General features: G+C 53.3%; 1 protein-coding gene across 1 annotated transcript in view; it reads left to right on the forward strand.

Annotated features, from left to right (window-relative positions):
- LOC148590839 (uncharacterized) overlaps positions 1-19,454 on the forward strand; it is a 191,267-nt gene that overhangs the window by 118,292 nt on the left and 53,521 nt on the right. The window contains exons 4-5 of the mRNA XM_088538416.1: positions 7,737-7,893; positions 8,075-8,109. Of these exons, the coding sequence (XP_088394542.1) occupies positions 7,737-7,893; positions 8,075-8,109 (192 nt within the window). The remainder of the gene's footprint in view (positions 1-7,736; positions 7,894-8,074; positions 8,110-19,454) is intronic.

Raw genomic sequence — 19,454 nt, forward strand, 5'->3', positions numbered from 1 at the left:
TTGTCTTTTATTAATAGAAGAAAGATAATAAGTATTACCAGCTAGCTGGGGTCCGGGCTTTCCCACGCAAGGGTCACACCACGGACCCCGACCACTTCGGGCGTCCCTCTTTTATACGGTTCTTACCCAAGAGTGTTCCCCCCTCCCGTTTTCCTGTTTTGCATTCTTGTTAATATTATCTATTTTGCTGAATTAAAACATCTGGATAAGCAGCCCTTCTATCATCCTGATTGAGAGCAGGGCACCCTAATCCCGCCACCTATCAAGGGTCCAGACCTTGCCATGAGCAGGGCATCCTGACCCTGCCATCTATCAAGGGTTCTGCCCCTGCCATGAGCAGAACATCCGGACTCCGCCAGTTATCATGGGTCCTTGTGCTCTAAGACTCAGCTTATTCTACATTAGCTATTTAACCCCTACACTACTAGGCCATGTCAAGTGCATGGGGTGTCCAGCACAGCCACCATGTTCCTAGCACATTCAAAAGGAAAACAAGAGAAAAATCAGACCTTTCAGAAATGGTTGGTGGGCAAGCACCCTAGGACACCTTGGTTTTCACACCTGCTCCCCAAAACTGATTCCCACCGCTGCCTTCACGCAAAGACCCCCTTGGAGAGGGATAACAGCTCCCCTCCTCTGGGTAGCCATGCTACCACTAATGCAGCCCCATAAGTGTCTGGCCTTATTCACATGAACATGCACCACTGGCTCATATGGCATCCCTTGTAACATGCAGGCCCTTCTCTTCAGGCCAGTCCCCAGTTCCTCATGTTCTGCTCTGTCTTCATAGACAAGGTTATATTCTTCCCCACATTGTGGGGCTGCCAGGAGATTTCCTTGGTAGTGGGAAGCTGCATGAAAAAATGAAATATCCTGGAAAATCCCCATCTTGGGAATGTCAGACTGTGCATTAGAATGAGGAAATGTCACTTGAAGGCTGGTGCTGTGGTGCAACAGGCCACCCACCAGGACGCAAGGATCATCCCTTGGCTTTGTGTTACAAGGAACAGCTAGTGGGGATGGAGAGACATTAGTGAAGGGAAGGAGATCCCGTGTGAGAGCAAAGTGAGGAAGCAGGCTGGGCGTTTACAGGCTGCATGGGCACAGCCGCAGGTTTGAACCAGCATAGGACAGACCCTGGTGGATACAGCGAAAGGCACTGCCAAAGCTCAAACACCCCAAATAAGGTTGGCATCCTATTGACTATGACTGTTGTCTCTGCTACCAAGACCTACCAGGAGGCACTGGGGCTTCATTGTCCCCCTTGCCAACACCTTGAAAGGTGTCGTATCATTGCCCTGCACTGAGCACTGCACACCCCCACCCACATAACATCCCCAGGAGGACCTGGAAAACATGTGGGGGAAAGGATCTCCCTTTGAGGAAGCTCAGTGACCGAGCTTGGGCATTCTGCCTGATCAAACACATCAAAGGTTAACGTGGGATCAGAACCACCTGCACATTTTCTCTACCTACCTGTTACCAGTGATTACAGTTTTCTCCTCCAATCAGCCCCTGGGGAATCTTTGCTGCTAACGACTCTCAGTGGGACCCATTAATGTTCTACAGAACTTTGGAGGTTGCTTCTGACTTTGAATTCTTGAACATTTTGTTCAGTCTCCTCTCAGTAACTGAGGTTCATGGGCTCAGCACCAAACGCACTATGGGGCTCATTAAAAAGCAAAAACCTTTGACCAACTATGTCTGCCCTTGTGATTTTCATTAGGTCTTGCAAGGCTAATTGGAGATGTTTCAGGAGTGTAGCTGAAAGTTGGAGACATCAACAACATGCAAGTATTTCTGCCCTTAAAGGTTTTTATTGCTATTATTAATATTCAGCTTTCAGAGTTAAGTGACAGCAACATCCTCCAAACTGTATCAATCCAGAGTGACTCCCAATGAAGTCTGTGCATGTAGGGAAAAGAGTGTCCCAGAGCTCAGGCACTGTATGGACACTCTTCCCTCTGCCTCCCCAGCCCTGACATTTCTCTCATCAGCCACCTGGGACTTCCATCACTCCTGTTAGAAGCTTCCCTATTCCTCTGATGTCTGAAACTGAAGGTTACAGCTCATCTGCCCCAACTCTCAACTGCTTTCCTTAGAGAACTAGCTCCAAATAGGCCCAGGATTTTTCTCAATTACAAAGAAACAGAAATAAAGCATGAAATAATTCCATAAATAAGATTTATGCCCTTTGATTGTAGGCTAAGTCCACGATGTCAACAATGAGGCCCCCTGACAACAGGGGAAAGCCTTACTGAAAAGACTGAGCAAGCTTTAAGCTCTCTGAAGTGCAAACCACTGGCTGGGGCTCTGAGTGAACAGAGTAAAAGGAGTCCCAATACTGTGGCTTTACAACGGCCAGCTCGTGTCCTGTAAAGATGGTGTTAGAAACTGTCAGTTTAAGCAGGACACATGGGAATGAGAGAGCCACACATCTCCTGGGTCATGATGTGGGCCATGCTCCTTTTGGAGATCCCAGACCTGCCTCAGCTTTTCCACAAAAGTAGGAAAAATCCTCTGATGCTATTTCCTAGAGAGGAGAGATTTTTCTGGCTGCTCAGAGCAACCCAAGCAGGAGCTGAGGATGTCATAGGAAACCCAACCCACCAACACCGAAAGCACTGGGCCTTCCTGAACCCTCAGGCCAGGAGCAGGAGGGGACAAGGGAAATAGCTACGTCCCAGACTTCCTCCATCAGGCCTTCAGCTCCACAACTTGTCGTGGCTTCAAGGGAGCTCCCTAACCAATACTTCTTATGATCCTGGTGGACAGAGCAGACTGAGCAGACACAGAGAAGACACGAGAGAGAAGGGCGAGAGAACTCAGGGTGTAGAGTGGGGCTCACTGTGCCATAGAAAAGATGCTAGAAGCTGAATAAGCAACCCAAAGAAATGAGTAAAGGTCATGTTTTCCTTGGTAGTGGCTTGGAATGCCACATCTCTGACAGGATTCAAGGCAGATGAGTTGTCTCTTCTGCAAGATTTGCCCCAGGACTACATAAAACGTCTAGCAGGGATGTTGGCTGTAGGGGTGCTCACAAGCTTTGGCAGTTGGGGAGAGGTGAGATGGTCACCCCACGAGTTTCTGAACAAGACAAAATGCAGCTCCTGAGGCCGGCAGTGCCTTACAGGCTCCATACGGGAGTCCGCACAGCAGCACCGCAGTGTGGGGGCCTGTCCTGAGGCACCGGGGTCAAAGTGGGGGAGATTCAGAGTGCCAGGGCTCTAGAGATACCAAAGAGAGGCAGGGTGCCAGGAACTGAACCCAGGGGAAAAACACTACCTGCAGGTGTCATGGAATATGTCGAGAACTAACTACGGTACAAGATGAGAAAACGCTTTCCTCAGGGTCAGAGGAAGGAAAGCTGGGCAAAATTAATGGGGATCTGGAGGAACTTGCCCAGATTTTCTGCCCAGCCAGACCCATGGTTTTGGAGTCTACCAGAAATTACAGGCCCGTCTCATGCCCTCTGCAAGGAAGGAAGGAAGACGTGTTAAGGGCATGTTTGCTCTTTATTGACACATCATCTCCATCTCAAACACCACAGACCAAGAAACCTTGCTGAGGACTTTTAAAGCAAAGACCCTGTAGAGCCTGTCTCAGGAGAGCAGATTCCCTGAGCCTGTATTAGGGGATTTCTGAGGATGAAGATCTGAGAATCTCTCTGCATTCCTATCCCACACTTTGTGAAGAAAAAGATTTGTTCTTAACATCTGAGAAGAATTTCCCATTGTCCATATTTTCCCTGCTGCCTTCCATGCAATTAGTGTGCCCCTCCAAGAAAATCCTGCTGCTCTGTGCCCTCCACAAGGTACTAGTGCACAGCATGAAGATCCAGCCTCTCCTTATCTGTCCCACACTCCAGCATGTACCCTGACCAACTTGGTGTCCCTGTGCTGAACCCCCTCCCATTTGTTCATTTCTTTGCAGAACTGGAGAGCCCAAATGGGATCTGGCATACAGGCATGGTCTCCACTGTTTCAAAAAGAGGAGCAGCACATGTCTGTGGCCCCACTGGCTGTGCTCTCCCAAATACAAAACCATGAGGGAGGCCAAACTATGGCACAGGGACTCAAAGAGGTTCTCAAATCTTCTGTCCTCAGAGATAATCAAAACTTCACTGGAAAAGGCCCAATGACAACACCTGTCCTGGGACCTGCCTTCAGCAGGGTATTGGATTCCTACCTCCAGCTGTCTCCCCCATTGCAGGCTCAAAGAATCTGCTATTCTGACACTCTTTCTAAAGAAGGGACCTGTGGATTTGGAGCTGTCAGCTCAATGGCTGGCCAAGGTCAGGGGTCTCAGAGACACCCATATCTCTGAGGGATTGGAATGGATTAGGGCCTGGGATGGAAAGATGAAATGAGGGCTCTGGGACTCCCCTCGGTGACTACTAAGGCACTGAGATGAGTTGTGGGTGCCCTTGGCCACCACCAGGACATACCTCTGGGAGTCCCCATGGCAACCGCCAGGGCTTTGTGATGGCAGTGGCATCATGTCCCCAGGGCCATTGTGATGGGGCAGTGCCCATGGCGACCAAGTCTGTGCTGGGCTAGAGCACCACCTTCAGGGTCACACTGAGGAGAGAAGCTCCAGCAAAAGGAGCAGCTCCCATTTGTTCCCAGAGCAGCAATCCAGAGCAAGTGCCCTGGAGATGGAGAAGGAGAGGCAGGCGAACGCCTGCTCCCAGCCCAGCAACGGGCATCCTGTGAGGTGCAAGCGCACAAGGAAGGTGAGTGGTCGGGCAGGAGGCAGAGGCTGGCAGCAGGGATGGGAGCACAAGGATGGAGAGCACAAGGATGGTGGGGCAAGCCAGCCAGGCATGACCTCCTCTGGCCAGAGGCTACTTATTGCTGGCTGTGGCGATGTTCTCCAACACCAAGCACCACGCCTGGGATGCTGCAAGGCCTGTACGGATCCTGGGAGCCCTGTGTGGAGGGTCAGAGAGCCTCTCTGGGCCAGGGGCAGCTGGGTCCTCCTCCACCATGAGCTTCCTTTCGACGTGGGGCTGGAGTTTCCTGCACCTCTGGGGCTGTTTGTACCTTAGCTAATGGGGAAAAGGAGAGGGCGTCCCTCGGATGGGGAATTAGGATAAAGGGAGGCTGCAGCCTCCAGCAATTGGAGAGACCCCACAGTCTCACAGACTCACCCTTCATTCGAATAAAGTTTTAGGACTCCTCTGTCTCCTTTGTGGACATTCAGTTCTTGACAGCAAGGTTTTCTGCACAGGCCGAACCTTCTGTCACTCATCTCCACATTTGCCTCCCTCTTTCTCCTTTCCATCCTCTAAGAGGATTTGATACAGCTCCTTTGGAGTCTAGTCCGTTGAAAGGAACTTCCATTATTTGGAAATGGCATGCAGCCCCACAACACAGCTGCTCATACACCCTTTCCTGTCACTACAATGAGGGATAAAAGCAAATTAAATGAAGTTCTGATATTTAGGTTTTTTCTTCAACTGCCTTTAAAACATTTTTTCCAGCAAGAAAAGGAAAGCACAAAACATTCCCTCCTCACCAAAACTCATTGCTGGGCACTGACAACTCACCAGTATACCAGAGTGGCCAGAAGCGGATGTTGTAGTACGAGCTTGGACATTTTCCAGTCCTGATAAGGCAAAATAAAAGACAAAAACAAAAGAAAAAAAACAAAAGATCCTCACTCAGCACCAGACTTAGGAGAACAGCAAGAATCAAAAACAATCTGGAAAAAAGGACTTCGACTTGAGGACCTCCAGGTCCTGATTCACGGGCGGTGAACAGTACTTTTTGCCAGCAATACTCTCTTGCAAACCCTGTGATACCCATTAATACCTCAGTAAGGCATTAATACCCCATTAATACTCCCCAATAAAACTGGTTAATACCCCATTACAACCCTCAAGGACACCTTGATACCCATTAATACTTCAGTAAGGCATTAATACCCCCAGATTAAAGGGGTTAATACCCCGTTATAACCCTCGAGGACACTTTGATTCCCATTAATACTCCACTAATTCCTGGGCCCCTTCCCGGACGCCTGGGCCCTCCTCAGACGCCTGGGCCCTTCCCGGATGCCTGGGCCCTCCTCGGACGCCTGGGCCCTTCCCGGACGCCTGGGCCCCCCAACTCAGCTTCACCCGAAGCCACTTGTGGGGCAGGACGAGGGGCCCAGGCGTCCGGGCCGTCGCGTCGCATCCAACGGCGCCATTAAAACTTTGTACGGAAGTTCCCGCCCTCCTGTCCTTGTCCTGTCCCGCTGCCTCCTGCCCCCTCTGCACCTCCACGTCCCCCCTTGGCACCCCCACAAATTACACACGACAGACCCAACATTGGGACTTTTCCTGAGCCTCGGTCTCCGCAAGCCTCCTTCCATCACGAATGGCTTAAAAACACTGTGGGTACCTCTTTTCTGAATAGGAACCTGTCAAAGTAACTTCACCGAAATAATAGTACCATGAGGGAAAAAAGGGGGAAAAATGAAAGAAGAAGCTAAAAAGGAGGGGGAAATGGAATAAAAGGCTGAAAATTAGAGGGAGAAGGAAAGAGAAAAGCTGAAAGAGGGGGAGAATGAATGAAAAAGAGGAAAAATGAAGGAAAAAACAAAAAGAGGGAAAAAACATGAAAAATTATTAAAGGGGGAACAAAAGAAAAAACTAGAAGAGAGGGGAAAAGAAAAAGGTAAAAGAGGGCGAGGAATGAAGGAAAAAATGAGAGGCAGAAAAAAGGATACAGCTAAAAAGGAGAAAAGCAAAGAAAAAATCCAAAAAGGGAGAAATAGGGAAATAAAGGATAAAAGGAGTGATAACAAAAGAAAAAAAGATAAAAGAGGGAGCTGGAAATGAAAGGGGAAAGAAAGCATTGAAAAGGTGAAAACAAAAAAGACAACAATGCAAAAAGAATGGAAATAAAAATGAAATTAAGCAAAAAGGGAGGGAAAATATGAAAAAACAGAAGCTAAACTGTGATACACGGGACGGGGCTCTGCGGCACAAGGAGGACCAGCCACCAAGGTGCCCTCCAGGTCCAGCCGGGGGCTTCACAGCTTGGGACACTCCCCCAGTGACACAGGCTGAGCAAGATCATAGAATCACAGAATCACAGATTGCTGAAGGCTGGAAGGGACCTCTAGGGATCATCCAGTCCAAGCCCTGCACACGCAGGGTCACCTAAAGCACGTGGCACAGAAGTCTCCGTGGAGGGTGAGGCCTTGGGGAGCTGCTTCCCCAGGGGTCAGGTGCCCACAGTCCTTGGTCCTACCCCCCTGCCCCTCTCCCTGCTCCACACCAGCCCTGGGCTCTGCAGTCTAAAAATGGGGGCTGAGGACCCCTCGAGGGCTGGGACTGGGGCATCTTGGAGGGTTTGCGTACCAGAGCAGCTCCTCAGCAAGCCGGCAGAGACAGCGTGTGCAGTTCTGTGGGGGAAACTATGGGGCACCTCAGCTCTTTGCCCCATGGTGACAAAAGGGAGGAGACCAAGCCGAGAGATGGAGATATTTTCCTACTTTTATGTCCTCAGTGAACTCTGGCATCTTCTCAAGTTCTGGGATGTTGGGAAATTCTTGGATCAGGCCAAGGACAAAATCCTGGAAAAGTGACTCTCCTCCAAAGCTTCCCAAGGACTCCCTCTTGCCCCACAGTTCCTCAGCAGCAGCAACATCAGGAGGAGGGACAGCAGCCCCACACGCTGACACCCGTCACTTGGCCCATCTCCAGAAGGCTGATGCCTTCACCTTGTCTTTTGCCTCTGCAGGGTGTGCTGATTACGGGGCTTGGCACCTTCTGTGTGGTGCAAGAGCCACTGTGGCTGGGGCCAGAAAAAGTGCTGATGGTCCAAAGACCCATCTTCAAGCTGGCCACGAACCCAGCCTGGCAACAGTGGCTGAAACGCCCCAAGGTGACTGTTCCCGGTGAGTTGGCAGCACTGGGCCACCCTCCATTTCCCTTGTCCCCTCTGGTGGGCAGTGGGTGGGTGCTCCTCTACAGGATGGGGTTGCAAAGACGGCACCGTAAAGATGGGCGCTCTTCCCTCACACCTGGCTCCAGCCACCCGCTTTGCTGCAGCGCTGACCCTGCTCCTCTTCCCTGCAGAGAACATCAAGATCGAGCCCTTGGACTTCAGGCAGGTATTCAGGGGGTAGTGATTGTAAACCCAAAGATTTTACTCTCGCTGTTGCGAGGCTTTTAAAAATTAAGGTTATAGACCAACCGGTGGATATTCTCCACCCAGAAGTGTGGGACAAATGTACCAAGGTGTTAGTCGAGGAGACGATGTCTTCGGGTCGTGGGAAAAACCTTAAGGCTTGGGGAAAAGTTGTACAGGCGTTGCAGAAAAGCTATACAAGAGCAGGGGACTGTTGGTCACCCCGAAAATGGGAGTCGGGGCAGCCGCACAGACTTTGCACCCCCCATATGATGGCGATTCTGCTGAGCCTAAAGATCTGCAAGAGGGCGATACATCCCCTCAATCCCTGAACCCCGTCCCACTTAGAGAGGAGCAAAAACAGCCGAAATCTGTTTGGGGCGAGCTAGCCGAGGAAGCTAGGAACATTGAAAAGAAGTCAGAGCTTGGGGACGTCTGGGCCAGGCCACCACCCTATGCCCCTCAAAATGGCGCTGAGCCACAAGAGGAAGGCCGGGGCGAGGATGCCCCTGGCAGGAACGGGCAGGAACCGTTAGAACTAACAAGCGCATACAAACAAGAGGGGGAGGAGAACAAGGAGGAGAAAGGTGGTTTGGGTGACCGGCCAGGTGAGGGAGGCCCGAGTGAGGCGCTGAGAACCGATCAGAGCGGCCATTTCACAAAACGCCTCTGTGAGTAGGAGGCGGGGCGAGCCAAGGAGGGGGGAACAGCCCGCCCGCAACGGAAGTGGGCGGGACGGAAGTAGGCGGGGCCGGAGCCCAACGAGAAAGTACCGGAGCCCGGAAGTGACCAGTCAGTCGAGTTCCGACTCTGATCAGACACTAGTGAGGACGAGTGGGTCACAACTGATTCAAACTTAAGGGAGGAGGAAATGAAGGTAAACAGAGCTAAGAGCCAAAATATTCCCATCCGAATTAAAGAAAAACCGCGAAGGGGAGAAACCCCTCTCACGGACTGGAAGGAAATAAAGATCGCGTGTGCCGACTGGGCCCCATCAGCCGCACTAGCGTTCCCGGTCCGGGTGACCGAGGCGGGACAGAGGGTCCACTCGCTGATAAAATCTAAGGACATACAAGCAATTGTTAAAGCAATTGCGGATAAAGGGACTAATTCTGCCATGGTCTCGACCCTCATAGATGGTATCTTCGGGGGGGACGATCTGCTCCCGTTCGATATAAAACAAACTTGTATGCAGAACTTTGGTGGAGCAGGGATGATCGTTTTCAAACAAGAATGGGAAGACAACTGTACAAAGTGTTTAGCCCAAGTAACTGGGGCAGATCATCCATTACACGGCTCCAGCCTGCAGCGGTTAATGGGTGCAGATCCAACAATGATCACCCCCCAGGCGCAGGCCCATGGCCTGCGGGCCCATGAAGTTATGACAACTACTCGTGCGGCCAGGGAAGCCATTCGCACAGCCTGTAGAGTTGTTGCCAGACCATCGCAATGGTCCACAATAAAGCAAAGTGAAAGTGAGAGCTTTACACAATTTGTAGATCGTCTCCAAGCAGCGGTCGACTCTTCGTCCCTGCCCACGGAGGCAAAAGGCCCAGTCGTAGCGGAATGTTTACGCCAACAATGCAATTCGGCAACCAAAGAAATCCTGCGATCATTGCCGGCGGGGTCAAGTATCGCAGACATGATTAAGCACGTTGCAAAGGAAGAGCATCTGACCCCAATTCAGGTGGCTGTTCACACCGCAATAGCCAACGTGATGGCAGGTTCTAAATGTGGCCAGGCCGGCCACGTTGCAGTAAACTGCCCTTGGCTGGGGGACTCGCTGGCAGCGCTCCCCCCATGCCAAGATCGACCCAAAGGTCACTGTCAGGAAAGATGGCAGAGTCAAGTGGTGCCCGCTTAAGTCTATTAAACCAGACCTTCAAAATAAAACTAATGAAAATTGTGAGTTTCTGTTCACAGGACCGGATCATCGGACGCCCCGGTGACAGGCGTCCCGCCCGAGCCTGTGAGTTCCACGCCGACAAAATCCAGAAAACAACAAAACAGCCTCCGCAAGAGGGGGTCGCGATGCCTTTGCGTGATCTAAATTTTGGAGCTTGTCACTATAGGACAAATAGAGTCACATCAGCCCTTTAAATGGGTACTTGAACAGATCGAACCATCTCGAGTAATTAGTACAAAAATAACTACAGGGTCACCAATTTGCAGTGCCACGCTTTGCCAACCAGCACCCATTGAACCCTGTTCCAAACGCAGCTGGTACGAAAATTGGTTCACCGGTTCGCCGTGGTTAACCACCCTGATATCCACCTTGATAGGGCCGATCACAGTGATCATGATGACACTAATCTTTGGACCCTGTATATTGAATAAGCTCATGCCGTTTGTCAAGAGTCGGCTGGAAAAGATTAATATCATGTTAGTAGAACACCGACAACTGCTTTAAGAATATATCCACTCAGTATTATCCCCACGTTATCCCAAGGTACACCCTATTCCTACACCCCGGTATTACCTGTCATCCCCTACCTTCTACGTGCCTTCTTCTTTGTGCCTTATGCTTTTATGTCAAGTTTATGATATATAATTTTAAGATTGTTATAAACTATAAGAATAGAATAAGATAGTAATAAGAATAAGATAATAATAAGAATAAGTAATTAGAATAAGATAAGAATAAGTAAGAATAAGATAGTTGTATTTTAGCTAGTTTTGTTATGCATAGGGAGGGGGGAAATGTTGCAGATAGTTAGGGTCTGGCGGCCGGAAGATATCGTGCTGTACGGAAAGGTAGAGCCCCTAATAGCCAATAGTTTTTAGTTTATGATGTAAGCAGACGGATGTGACGTTGTAACCCTTAGCTATATAACACCTTGTTACCCATCAATAAAGGCCATTTGCCGTCCACCACATTGGTGTTAGCGAGCTCATGGTCCAGGCGGTTTCGGGGTGGTCGCCGTGCCGTTCCTGAACCAGGTCGCCACGCCGCTTAAACGGCAACACTCCTGGGAGCTGCTCTGCAGGAAGGCTCTGCAGCCTGCGCTCCAAAGGCCCAGGAGCGCCTCTGTTTTGGAGCCCACACGCAGCAGGCAGCAACTCTGGGAAATTTGACTGAGCTGCTGAACTTGCTGCGTGAGGTCAAGATCCCTTTGGAGCCAAGCTGCAGCCTTGTCTTCTACATGACTAAGGTGGAGGAAGAGGTAAAAGCAGTCAAAAAGGGCTAGAAAAGTCCCCTCTTCTTCCTTTCCTTGCCCTGACACAGCGAGCATCCTGCAAGAGGGACATTCCCAGAGCAAAGCAGTGGCACATCCTGCTGTCAGCGGGAGCTGCAGTCCTCAGTGGGACAGGGGCTGGTGCATGCGCTGCGAGGAGGCAGGAGGTGGCAGGAGCAGGAGCCAGGTGGTGTCCAGGAGGTGGGAGAGCAGGATCCAGCACAGCTCTGTGCCCAGGTAGGAGCTTGCAGAGCCAAGGGCAGCCTGGCGTGTGGCCCTGGAGAAGTGTGCAGCGGGGCCCTGCGTGCAGCAGGCAGCAAGGCGGCCAGGGGACGGGCTCCTTCCAGCAGGGCCAGCGATGCTCATGCAGCCCCAAAAGACTCTCTGCAGGGACCAAAAACTTCTTGTGAGCTCTGTCTTTGCAGAGCTGTAAATGCCAGGAGTTCTCTGCTGGGGAAACGGGTCAAGGATCCTTCTAGACACAGCCACGAGACAGGAGCTGTAGAGTTGAGGATTCTCCTACAGTGAAGAGTCTCCCAAAAAGAATAAGCTTTCCTTTGGGTACCATTCCCCCAGGCTTAGAGCTGAGCTATGTGCTGAGCATGGAATCACCCTCAAGCTCAGAGCCTGGAGAGCGCTACCCTATGGGCTGAAAAATCTCCAAAGTGTCCTGGTCTCTTCCCTCATCCACCTTACCCTCATCTTGACATGCACAATGTATTTTAAAGCTTCAACAGACATCTGTTCTCTTTGCTCTTGCACATCCAACCTGTCACGTACTGGGCAATGAGTACAAGTGTCTGCAGGACCCCCATTTGTGGGATTCCTCCAACCACAAAGACAACCTGCACAGACTGAGGAGAGGAGGCTACATGAGCAAGGATGGCCAAGTGAGTTGTCCATGTGGGTGAGCAGAGGAGTTTCCGTGGGAGGGGGAGGCTGGGAGAGCGCTGGCTGCAGCCGCCCCGTGCACGTGCAGGGCGCAGGGCTGCTGTGCTGCTGTCCCTGCAGGGGCAGGAGGAGCCCAGCGCTCGCTGCGGGCATTGCGAGCTGCTCTTGCGAGGCTGTGCGGCGCTGCCGCAGCAGCGGGTGCGTGGCCAGGCGGCGCAGCGAGGAGCACGGCTCCGCGCTGGCTGCTGGGAGCCAAGGCCCCCGGCGCTGGGCAGGGCCGCGCGCGCAGGGGAGCAGCTCCCGCGGGGCCAGCGCTCCTCCTGGCAAGGCAGCCTGCGCGGGAGCGCCACGAGCGCCGCCTCCTTGCTGCCCTCATCTCGCCATGGGGCGTCTGCAACCTGCGCGACTGCAGCCAGCACAGGCAGCACCTGGCTGCGCTCAGGAGAGAGCTCGACAAGACACGTGGGCCACAACAAGGAGCTAAAGCTGACTTCAACTACCCCGACATCAACTGGGAGGACAACACAGCCAGGCATAAGCAGTCCTGGAGGTTCCTGCAGAGCGTCGACGATAACTTTTTGACGCAGGTTGTGGAGGAGCCGACGAGGAGAGGTGGGCTACTGGACCTCGTGCTATCAAATAGGGAGGGCCTAGTAGGAGATGTGAAGGTGGGGGGTAGCCTCGGCTGCAGTGACCATGAGTTGGTGGAGTTCAGGATTCAACGAGGAGGAGGCAGGGCTGTAAGTAGCCTTGCGACGATGGACTTCAGGAGGGCCAACTTTAGCCTCTTCAGAGACCTCCTCGGTAGAATCCCATGGGCTAGTGCTCTAGAAGGCAGGGGGGCCCAAGAGAGCTGGTTAGTTTTCAAGCGGCACTTCCTCCACGCCCAGCAACAGTGCATCCCTGTGTGTAGGAAGGGAGGCAGAGGGGGCAGGCGACCTGCGTGGATGAGCCGGGAGCTTGTGGCAATGCTCAAGCAGAAGGCAGCGGTATACAGAAAGTAGAAAAAAGGACAGGTCCCCTGGGAGAAATACAGGAACATAGTCAGGGAATGCAGAGATGCGACAAGGAAAGCTAAGGCACGTCTGGAAGGCAAGCTGGCAAGGGACGTTAAAAATAACAAAAAAAAATTCTTCAAATACATTAACAGCAAAAGGAAGATCAGGGAGAACGTGGGTCCGCTGGAGGACGGGATGGGCACCTTGGTTACAAATAACACAGAAAAAGCAGAGTTGCTCAATGCCTTCTTTGCTTCGGTGTTTACCAAGGGCAGCCCTTTAGAGCCCCAGGCCCTAGAGGCAAGAGAAGCTGGTGGAGAGGAAGACTTGCCCTGGGTAGAGGAAGATTGGGTCAGAGAGCACCTAAGAAACCTCGATACCCACAAATCCATGGGCCCTGATGGGATGCACCCCAGAGTGCTGCGGGAGCTGGCAGATGCCATAGCTAAGCCGCTCTCCATCATCTTTGAAAGATCCTGGAGGACGGGGGAGGTGCCGGAAGACTGGAAGAAGGCCAATGTCACGCCAGTCTTCAAAAAAGGCAAGAAGGAGGACCCAGGCAACTACAGGCCAGTCAGCCTCACCTCCGTCCCCGGAAAAGTGATGGAACGGCTCATACTGGCTGTTGTCTCCAGGCACATGGAGGACAAGAAGGTGCTCAAGAGTAGTCAGCATGGATTCACCAAGGGAAAATCTTGCCTGACTAACCTGATAGCCTTCTATGATGAAATGACCGGCTGGATAGACGAGGGGAGAGCGGTGGATGTCGTCTATCTCGACTTCACCAAGGCTTTTGACACCGTCCCTCACAACATCCTCCTGGGCAAGCTCCGGAAGTGTGGGATAGATGAGTGGACAGTGAGATGGATTAGGAACTGGCTGGATGGCAGGGCCCAGAGAGTGGTGATCAGCGGTGCAGAGTCTAGTTGGAGGCCTGTGGCTAGTGGGCTCCCCCAGGGGTCAGTCCTTGGTCCAGTCCTGTTCAATTTATTCATCAATGACCTGGATGAAGGCACAGAGTGCTCCCTCAGCAAGTTTGCTGATGATACCAAACTGGGAGGAGTAGCCGATACCCCAGAGGGCTGCGCTGCCATCCAGAGGGACCTGGACAGATTGGACAACTGGGCGGTGAAAAACCTCATGCAATTCAACAAGGCCAAGTGCAAGGTTCTGCAGCTGGGGAGGAATAACCCCAGACACCAGTACAGGCTGGGGACCGAGCTTGTGGAGAGCAGCTCTGCGGAGAAAGAACTGGGTGTCATGGTGGACGACAAGTTGACCATGAGGCAGCAGTGTGCCCTCGTGGCCAAAAAGGCCAATGGGATCCTGGGCTGCATTAAGAAGAGCATCTCCAGCAGGTCGAGGGAGGTGATCCTGCCCCTCTACTCAGCCCTGGTGAGGCCGCATCTGGAGTACTGTGTCCAGTTCTGGGCTCCACAGTACAAGAGGGATGTGGAGCTGCTGGAGAGAGTCCAGCGCAGGGCCACAAGGATGATCAGGGGCCTGGAACATCTGCCCTATGAGGAGAGGCTGAGGGAGCTGGGCCTGTTCAGCCTGGAGAAGAGAAGGCTGAGAGGGGATCTAATCAGTGTATATAAATACCTCAAGGGAGGGAGTGCAGAGGACGGGGATGGTCTCTTTTCAGTGGTGGCCACTGATAGGACTAGAGGAAATGGCCGGAAACTGAAACATCAAAAATTCCATAGGAACTTAAGGAAAAATTTCTTAACAGTGAGGGTGACAGAGCACTGGAACAGGCTGCCCAGAGAGGTTGTGGAGTCTCCTTCTCTGGAGATCTTCAAAACCCGCTTGGATGCAGTCCTGCGCCACGTGCTTTAGGTGTCCGGGCGTATGCAGGGGGGTTGGACTAGATGATCTCTAGAGGTCCCTTCCAACCCTAAGCATTCTATGATTCTATGATTCTATAAGAGAAGGAGCCCAGCAGCACACCAGGGGCTCCCAGGCCACCACCAACTCACAAGGGCTCTGCTGAGGACATGCACACCCGGCCCTGGGCAAAACTGCCCTTCGCACTCTTTGCGCTACAAAACTTCCTTGAGTCCATCGGGCTGTCAGTGCAGGAGTGGAGCAGGAAAGAAAGATCAAGGCATTCACGGCTGCTTGCAGGGGTGTAAGCAGAGCCCCAAGTGGAGTCCGGCCTCTGGGCAGGCAGCCACCAGCAGCACCATGGGGCTGCGTGAGGAGCCCTCCTTGGCACCCAGGAAGCCCAAGGCCACGCACTGCTCTCTGCCGCCAGTCTCAGCAGTGCCAGGGGGAGTCCAGCACACGCAGACCCTTCCTCACGGCGGCCCCCCTGGCCCTTGCCGCTGCCCTCCTCCCCCCACGGAGCACTGGAACATCCCAGAGGGGCAGTTATCGCCACGGGAACACGGATGCTTCCCAGGGCTGCGCATCACAGTGGCCCCAGTGCTGGCCACGCAGCAGCAAGGCCAGGTGAGCAGCAGGGCCGCGCAGCACCAGGGGCCACCCGTGGTGCCCACAAGATGCAGGGGAGCTGCGGGGCTCCAGGGCAGCCTGGGCGCTGCCTTCCGGGGGAGGACAGAAAGCCACGACGCGACACTTGGTGCTTATGGCTGCAAATGTAAACAATTCCATTCCGTTGCAGACTCAGGAGAGTGAAAGAAAATGGATAAATGTGAAGTTGAGGATATGGAGTGGGAAAGCTCTGTGCAGGTACTGTGCGTGCAGGCAGAGGCTGTGCGGGGATGGCTGGCGCTTGGCTCTGCGAGAGCAGCCGCAGGGCTGGTGGCAGAGGTGGCAGGGAGCTCTGGCAGGCCTGGGTGCTGGGGCAGAGCTGCGCCAGGGCCAGGAGCGGCCAAGGCCTCGGGGGCTGCTGCCTGAGCCTGGCACCCTGGCTCTGTGCACCGCCTGCCCTGCGAACACAGGGGACACGAGGCCCCGCGCACAGAGCCAGATCTGCCACCATGACCGTCCCCACAAGCTCTCCTGCTCTCTTCCAGACTGCAAGCACACAAGGACTGGCTGGCTGCAAGGATGAGGAGCCAATGGAGTGGGAATACTCCAGCTCTGCCCTTCAGGTATTGAACCCTGCAGCCGGCTGCAACGGAAGATTTGGGGTTGAGCCTGGACTCTTCCTACTTACCTGCTTCTCACTGCATAAGGAGAGATCCTGGGTCCAGACACTTCCAGCTCTCGGTCCTGCCCTGCAAACGCCTCCTTCTCTCTTGCAGGCGCCTCATATGGACAGAGGGCCGGCAGGGAATGATCCTGAGCCCATGGAGTGGCTCAGCTATGGCAGCAGCCAGGTACAGCCCCCGCAGCCACTGGACGCCCTTTACTTCCTCTTCCCCATGCAACATCGCCACCAAGGTCTCTTGCTCTCTTCTAGATGATGGGGAGCAGTGGCCTGGTCGGCTGCAGCCAAGAAGAGCCGATGGACTGGGAGAGCTCCGGGTGCAGCCCCCAGGTATGGTCCCTGCTGCCGGCTGCACGGGCAGAGCTGGGGCTGTGCCCGGCCCCTTGGCGCTGCTCCGCGCTGCCTTTGGGGAGCAGCCGCGCGGGAGCCTGGCCCAGGTGTGCGGGCGCTCTGGCGGGCCGCGGCGCCGGGGAAGAGCTGCACAGGGCGCAGGAGCGCCTAAGGCCTGGGCACCTGCTGCCTCAGCCCCTCTGCCAGCCTCTGGGCTGCGCTGGCCATGCCAAGCCTCTGCCAGGGCACCAATGACGGCAGCGCTGCTGCCAAAGAGCCCGCGCAGCCGCCAAAGAGCCTCTGCTCCACGGGAGCCCCCGAGCCGCTCCTCGGCCCTGCTGATGCCTCCTTTTCCCTTGCAGACCAAGTTCCCCTTCACTCTGGCTGCTGCCTGGAAGCGCTGGGCATGAGGACTCCGGCCCTGGACTCTTTTGTGGATTTTTTTCTATGTAGCGTCACAGTAGTTTTTGGTTGTTGTTGATATTGTTTATAGTGTTTTTGATATTGTTGTTGTTACTGTTATTGATATTGTTGTCGTTATTATTGTTTTTGTTAGTCTTTCTTGTTCTTGTTTAAATATATATTCCTGTATCATTGCTCATATGTTGCCAGTTTTTTCCAAGTGAGCTCAGGCACAAAAAACCATCCCCACCGCAGGTGTGTGTGTGGAGCCCTGTGTGCACCAGGGGCATGGGAGCAACAGCAAAAAATTCCTTCCTGGAATTCCATTCACATGTGGCCCTGGGGAAGAAGCCCCAGCCCCACTGTGGGGCAGCTCTCAACTCTCCGGGTGCCGCACACAACGTGTCCTCGCAGGGCCCAAGCCACAGGCAAAGGGAAGCTGTCGCACCCCAGGGACACGGGGCCTGGAGATGCAGGGCCGAGCTCCATGAGCCCCTGGGGGACACAGGGCCCTGCAGGGCTGGGACACGCTCAGGGACCACGTCACGGGGGGCAGTGTCCCTGGAGGAAGCTGGTGCAGAAATGGGCTGCTGCCAGGAAGGGCCCCGGGCTGGGTACCACGATGGAGGCTGCTCTGTCCCTCTGCCGTCTGCAGGGCCATCTGCCAGCTGCTCATGGTGACAACTCGGTGCTACAGGAGAAGAGGCCTGACGGCCTGACAAAACCCCACCGCTGCCCTTCCAACATCACTGCCGTCCTGGGTGCCCACGGAGCCCTGCCAAGTCACACAGTCACACAGGGGTTGACGTTGGAAGGGACCTCTCGAGATCATCAGTCCAACCCCCTCCTGCACAAGCAGGGACTCCTACAGCGCGTTGCACAGGATCACACCCAGGAGGCTTTGGAAGAGCTCCAAAGAAGGAGCCTGCACAACCTCGCTGGACACCCGCTTCCAGTGCTCCGTCACCCTAACTGTCAAAAAGCCCTTCCTCATATGCACATTGGAAGTTTGTAGCAATTTGCATCCATTGTAACTGTGTTGCAATCTACACCCTTTAGCTCTTGGGCTATTGCTGGGCACCACCGAGAAGAGTTTGGCCCTGTCCTTTTTACATCCTCCCCTCAGCTGATTGTACCTGTTGATACGTTCCCCTCTCACTCTTGTCTTTTCCAGGATAAACAGGCCCAAATCGCTTACTCTTTCCTCATAAGATAGACGCTCCAGTTCCTTCATCATCTTTGTGGCACTAAGCTGGTCACACTCTGCAAGTTCCACATCCCTCTTGTCCTGGGCAGCCCACAATATTTCTGCACACAAGAGTCCAGGTGTGGCCTGAGCAGAGCTGAGGGGCACGATCAGCCCCCTCCACCTGCTGCCAACACTCCTCCTCGTGCAGGCCAGCATCCCTCTGGCCATCCTTGACACAAGGGCACATTGCTGCCTCGTGCCTGTCCTGTTGTCAAGCAGACCTCCCAAACTCCCCTCCACAGAGCTGCTTAAGACAGTCTGCTTGAGAAGTCATTTCTGGAGCCAGGATTTCACCAAAGCGGATGTAGAGATGGTAGTCCTTCATTCATGCTGCCCTTCATTCATGTTGCTGCATGCTTCATTCATGCACTCAGGAAGCTGCATGCTTCATTCACACATTTCTTTGTTCATGCTGCACACGTGTACTGGGAAGGGGGATTTACATGTAAATGACTGACAGAACAAAGCCTTCACTCTCTATGAGGAGGGCAGCCTCACAACGCTTGCTTGCTCTGCTTCATTCCCTCCCAACCATTACACCGCACTTCTCACACCTTGCTACCATCATCGTCACCCTGCTCAATCACCTCCCACAAAAGACAGGCCTCACAGCTAAAATCACTAGCCACTGCATGCTTAGCGAAGCCTCCAAACACTGCCCCTGCTTCCTTTCATCCCTTCCCAGCACGGGCACCACAGCTACATCTCCCTTTGCAGCATTTCCCTACTAAAAAGCTGTCCCCAACACCCACACATTTCACATAAAATCTCTGTCAACAATACACTTTTCAGGAGTAGAGTAATCCACCTGCTCTACTCAAATACCTCCCTCCAACAATACACATGGAATGGGCAAGCAAAAAGGCACACACAGACACTGATGCAGCAAGAACATATGCTGGAGTTTGCATGCACTTTTCAAGGACTGCTCAAATAAGGATCTGGAAAGTCTTGCAGAGGCACCCACTGGCAGTGCACAATGCCACTCACTCATGCTGCAGGGAGCAGAGAATCTTACACAACTTGTCTGCAGATTCTGGAAGGATCACCTTATGAGGATGACCGTATCATGGCCGTGTCTTCTTCCACCTAATTGTATAAATGACAGGGCCTAGCACTGATAAGTGGAGCAGGGATCGGGAATGACACCTGACCAACACTTAT

This window comes from Tinamus guttatus, unplaced genomic scaffold (assembly GCF_059628265.1).
Source record: "Tinamus guttatus ecotype Peru unplaced genomic scaffold, ASM5962826v1 Tinamus_guttatus_pri_ptg001083l, whole genome shotgun sequence".
NCBI classification, from domain to species: Eukaryota; Metazoa; Chordata; class Aves; order Tinamiformes; family Tinamidae; genus Tinamus; species Tinamus guttatus.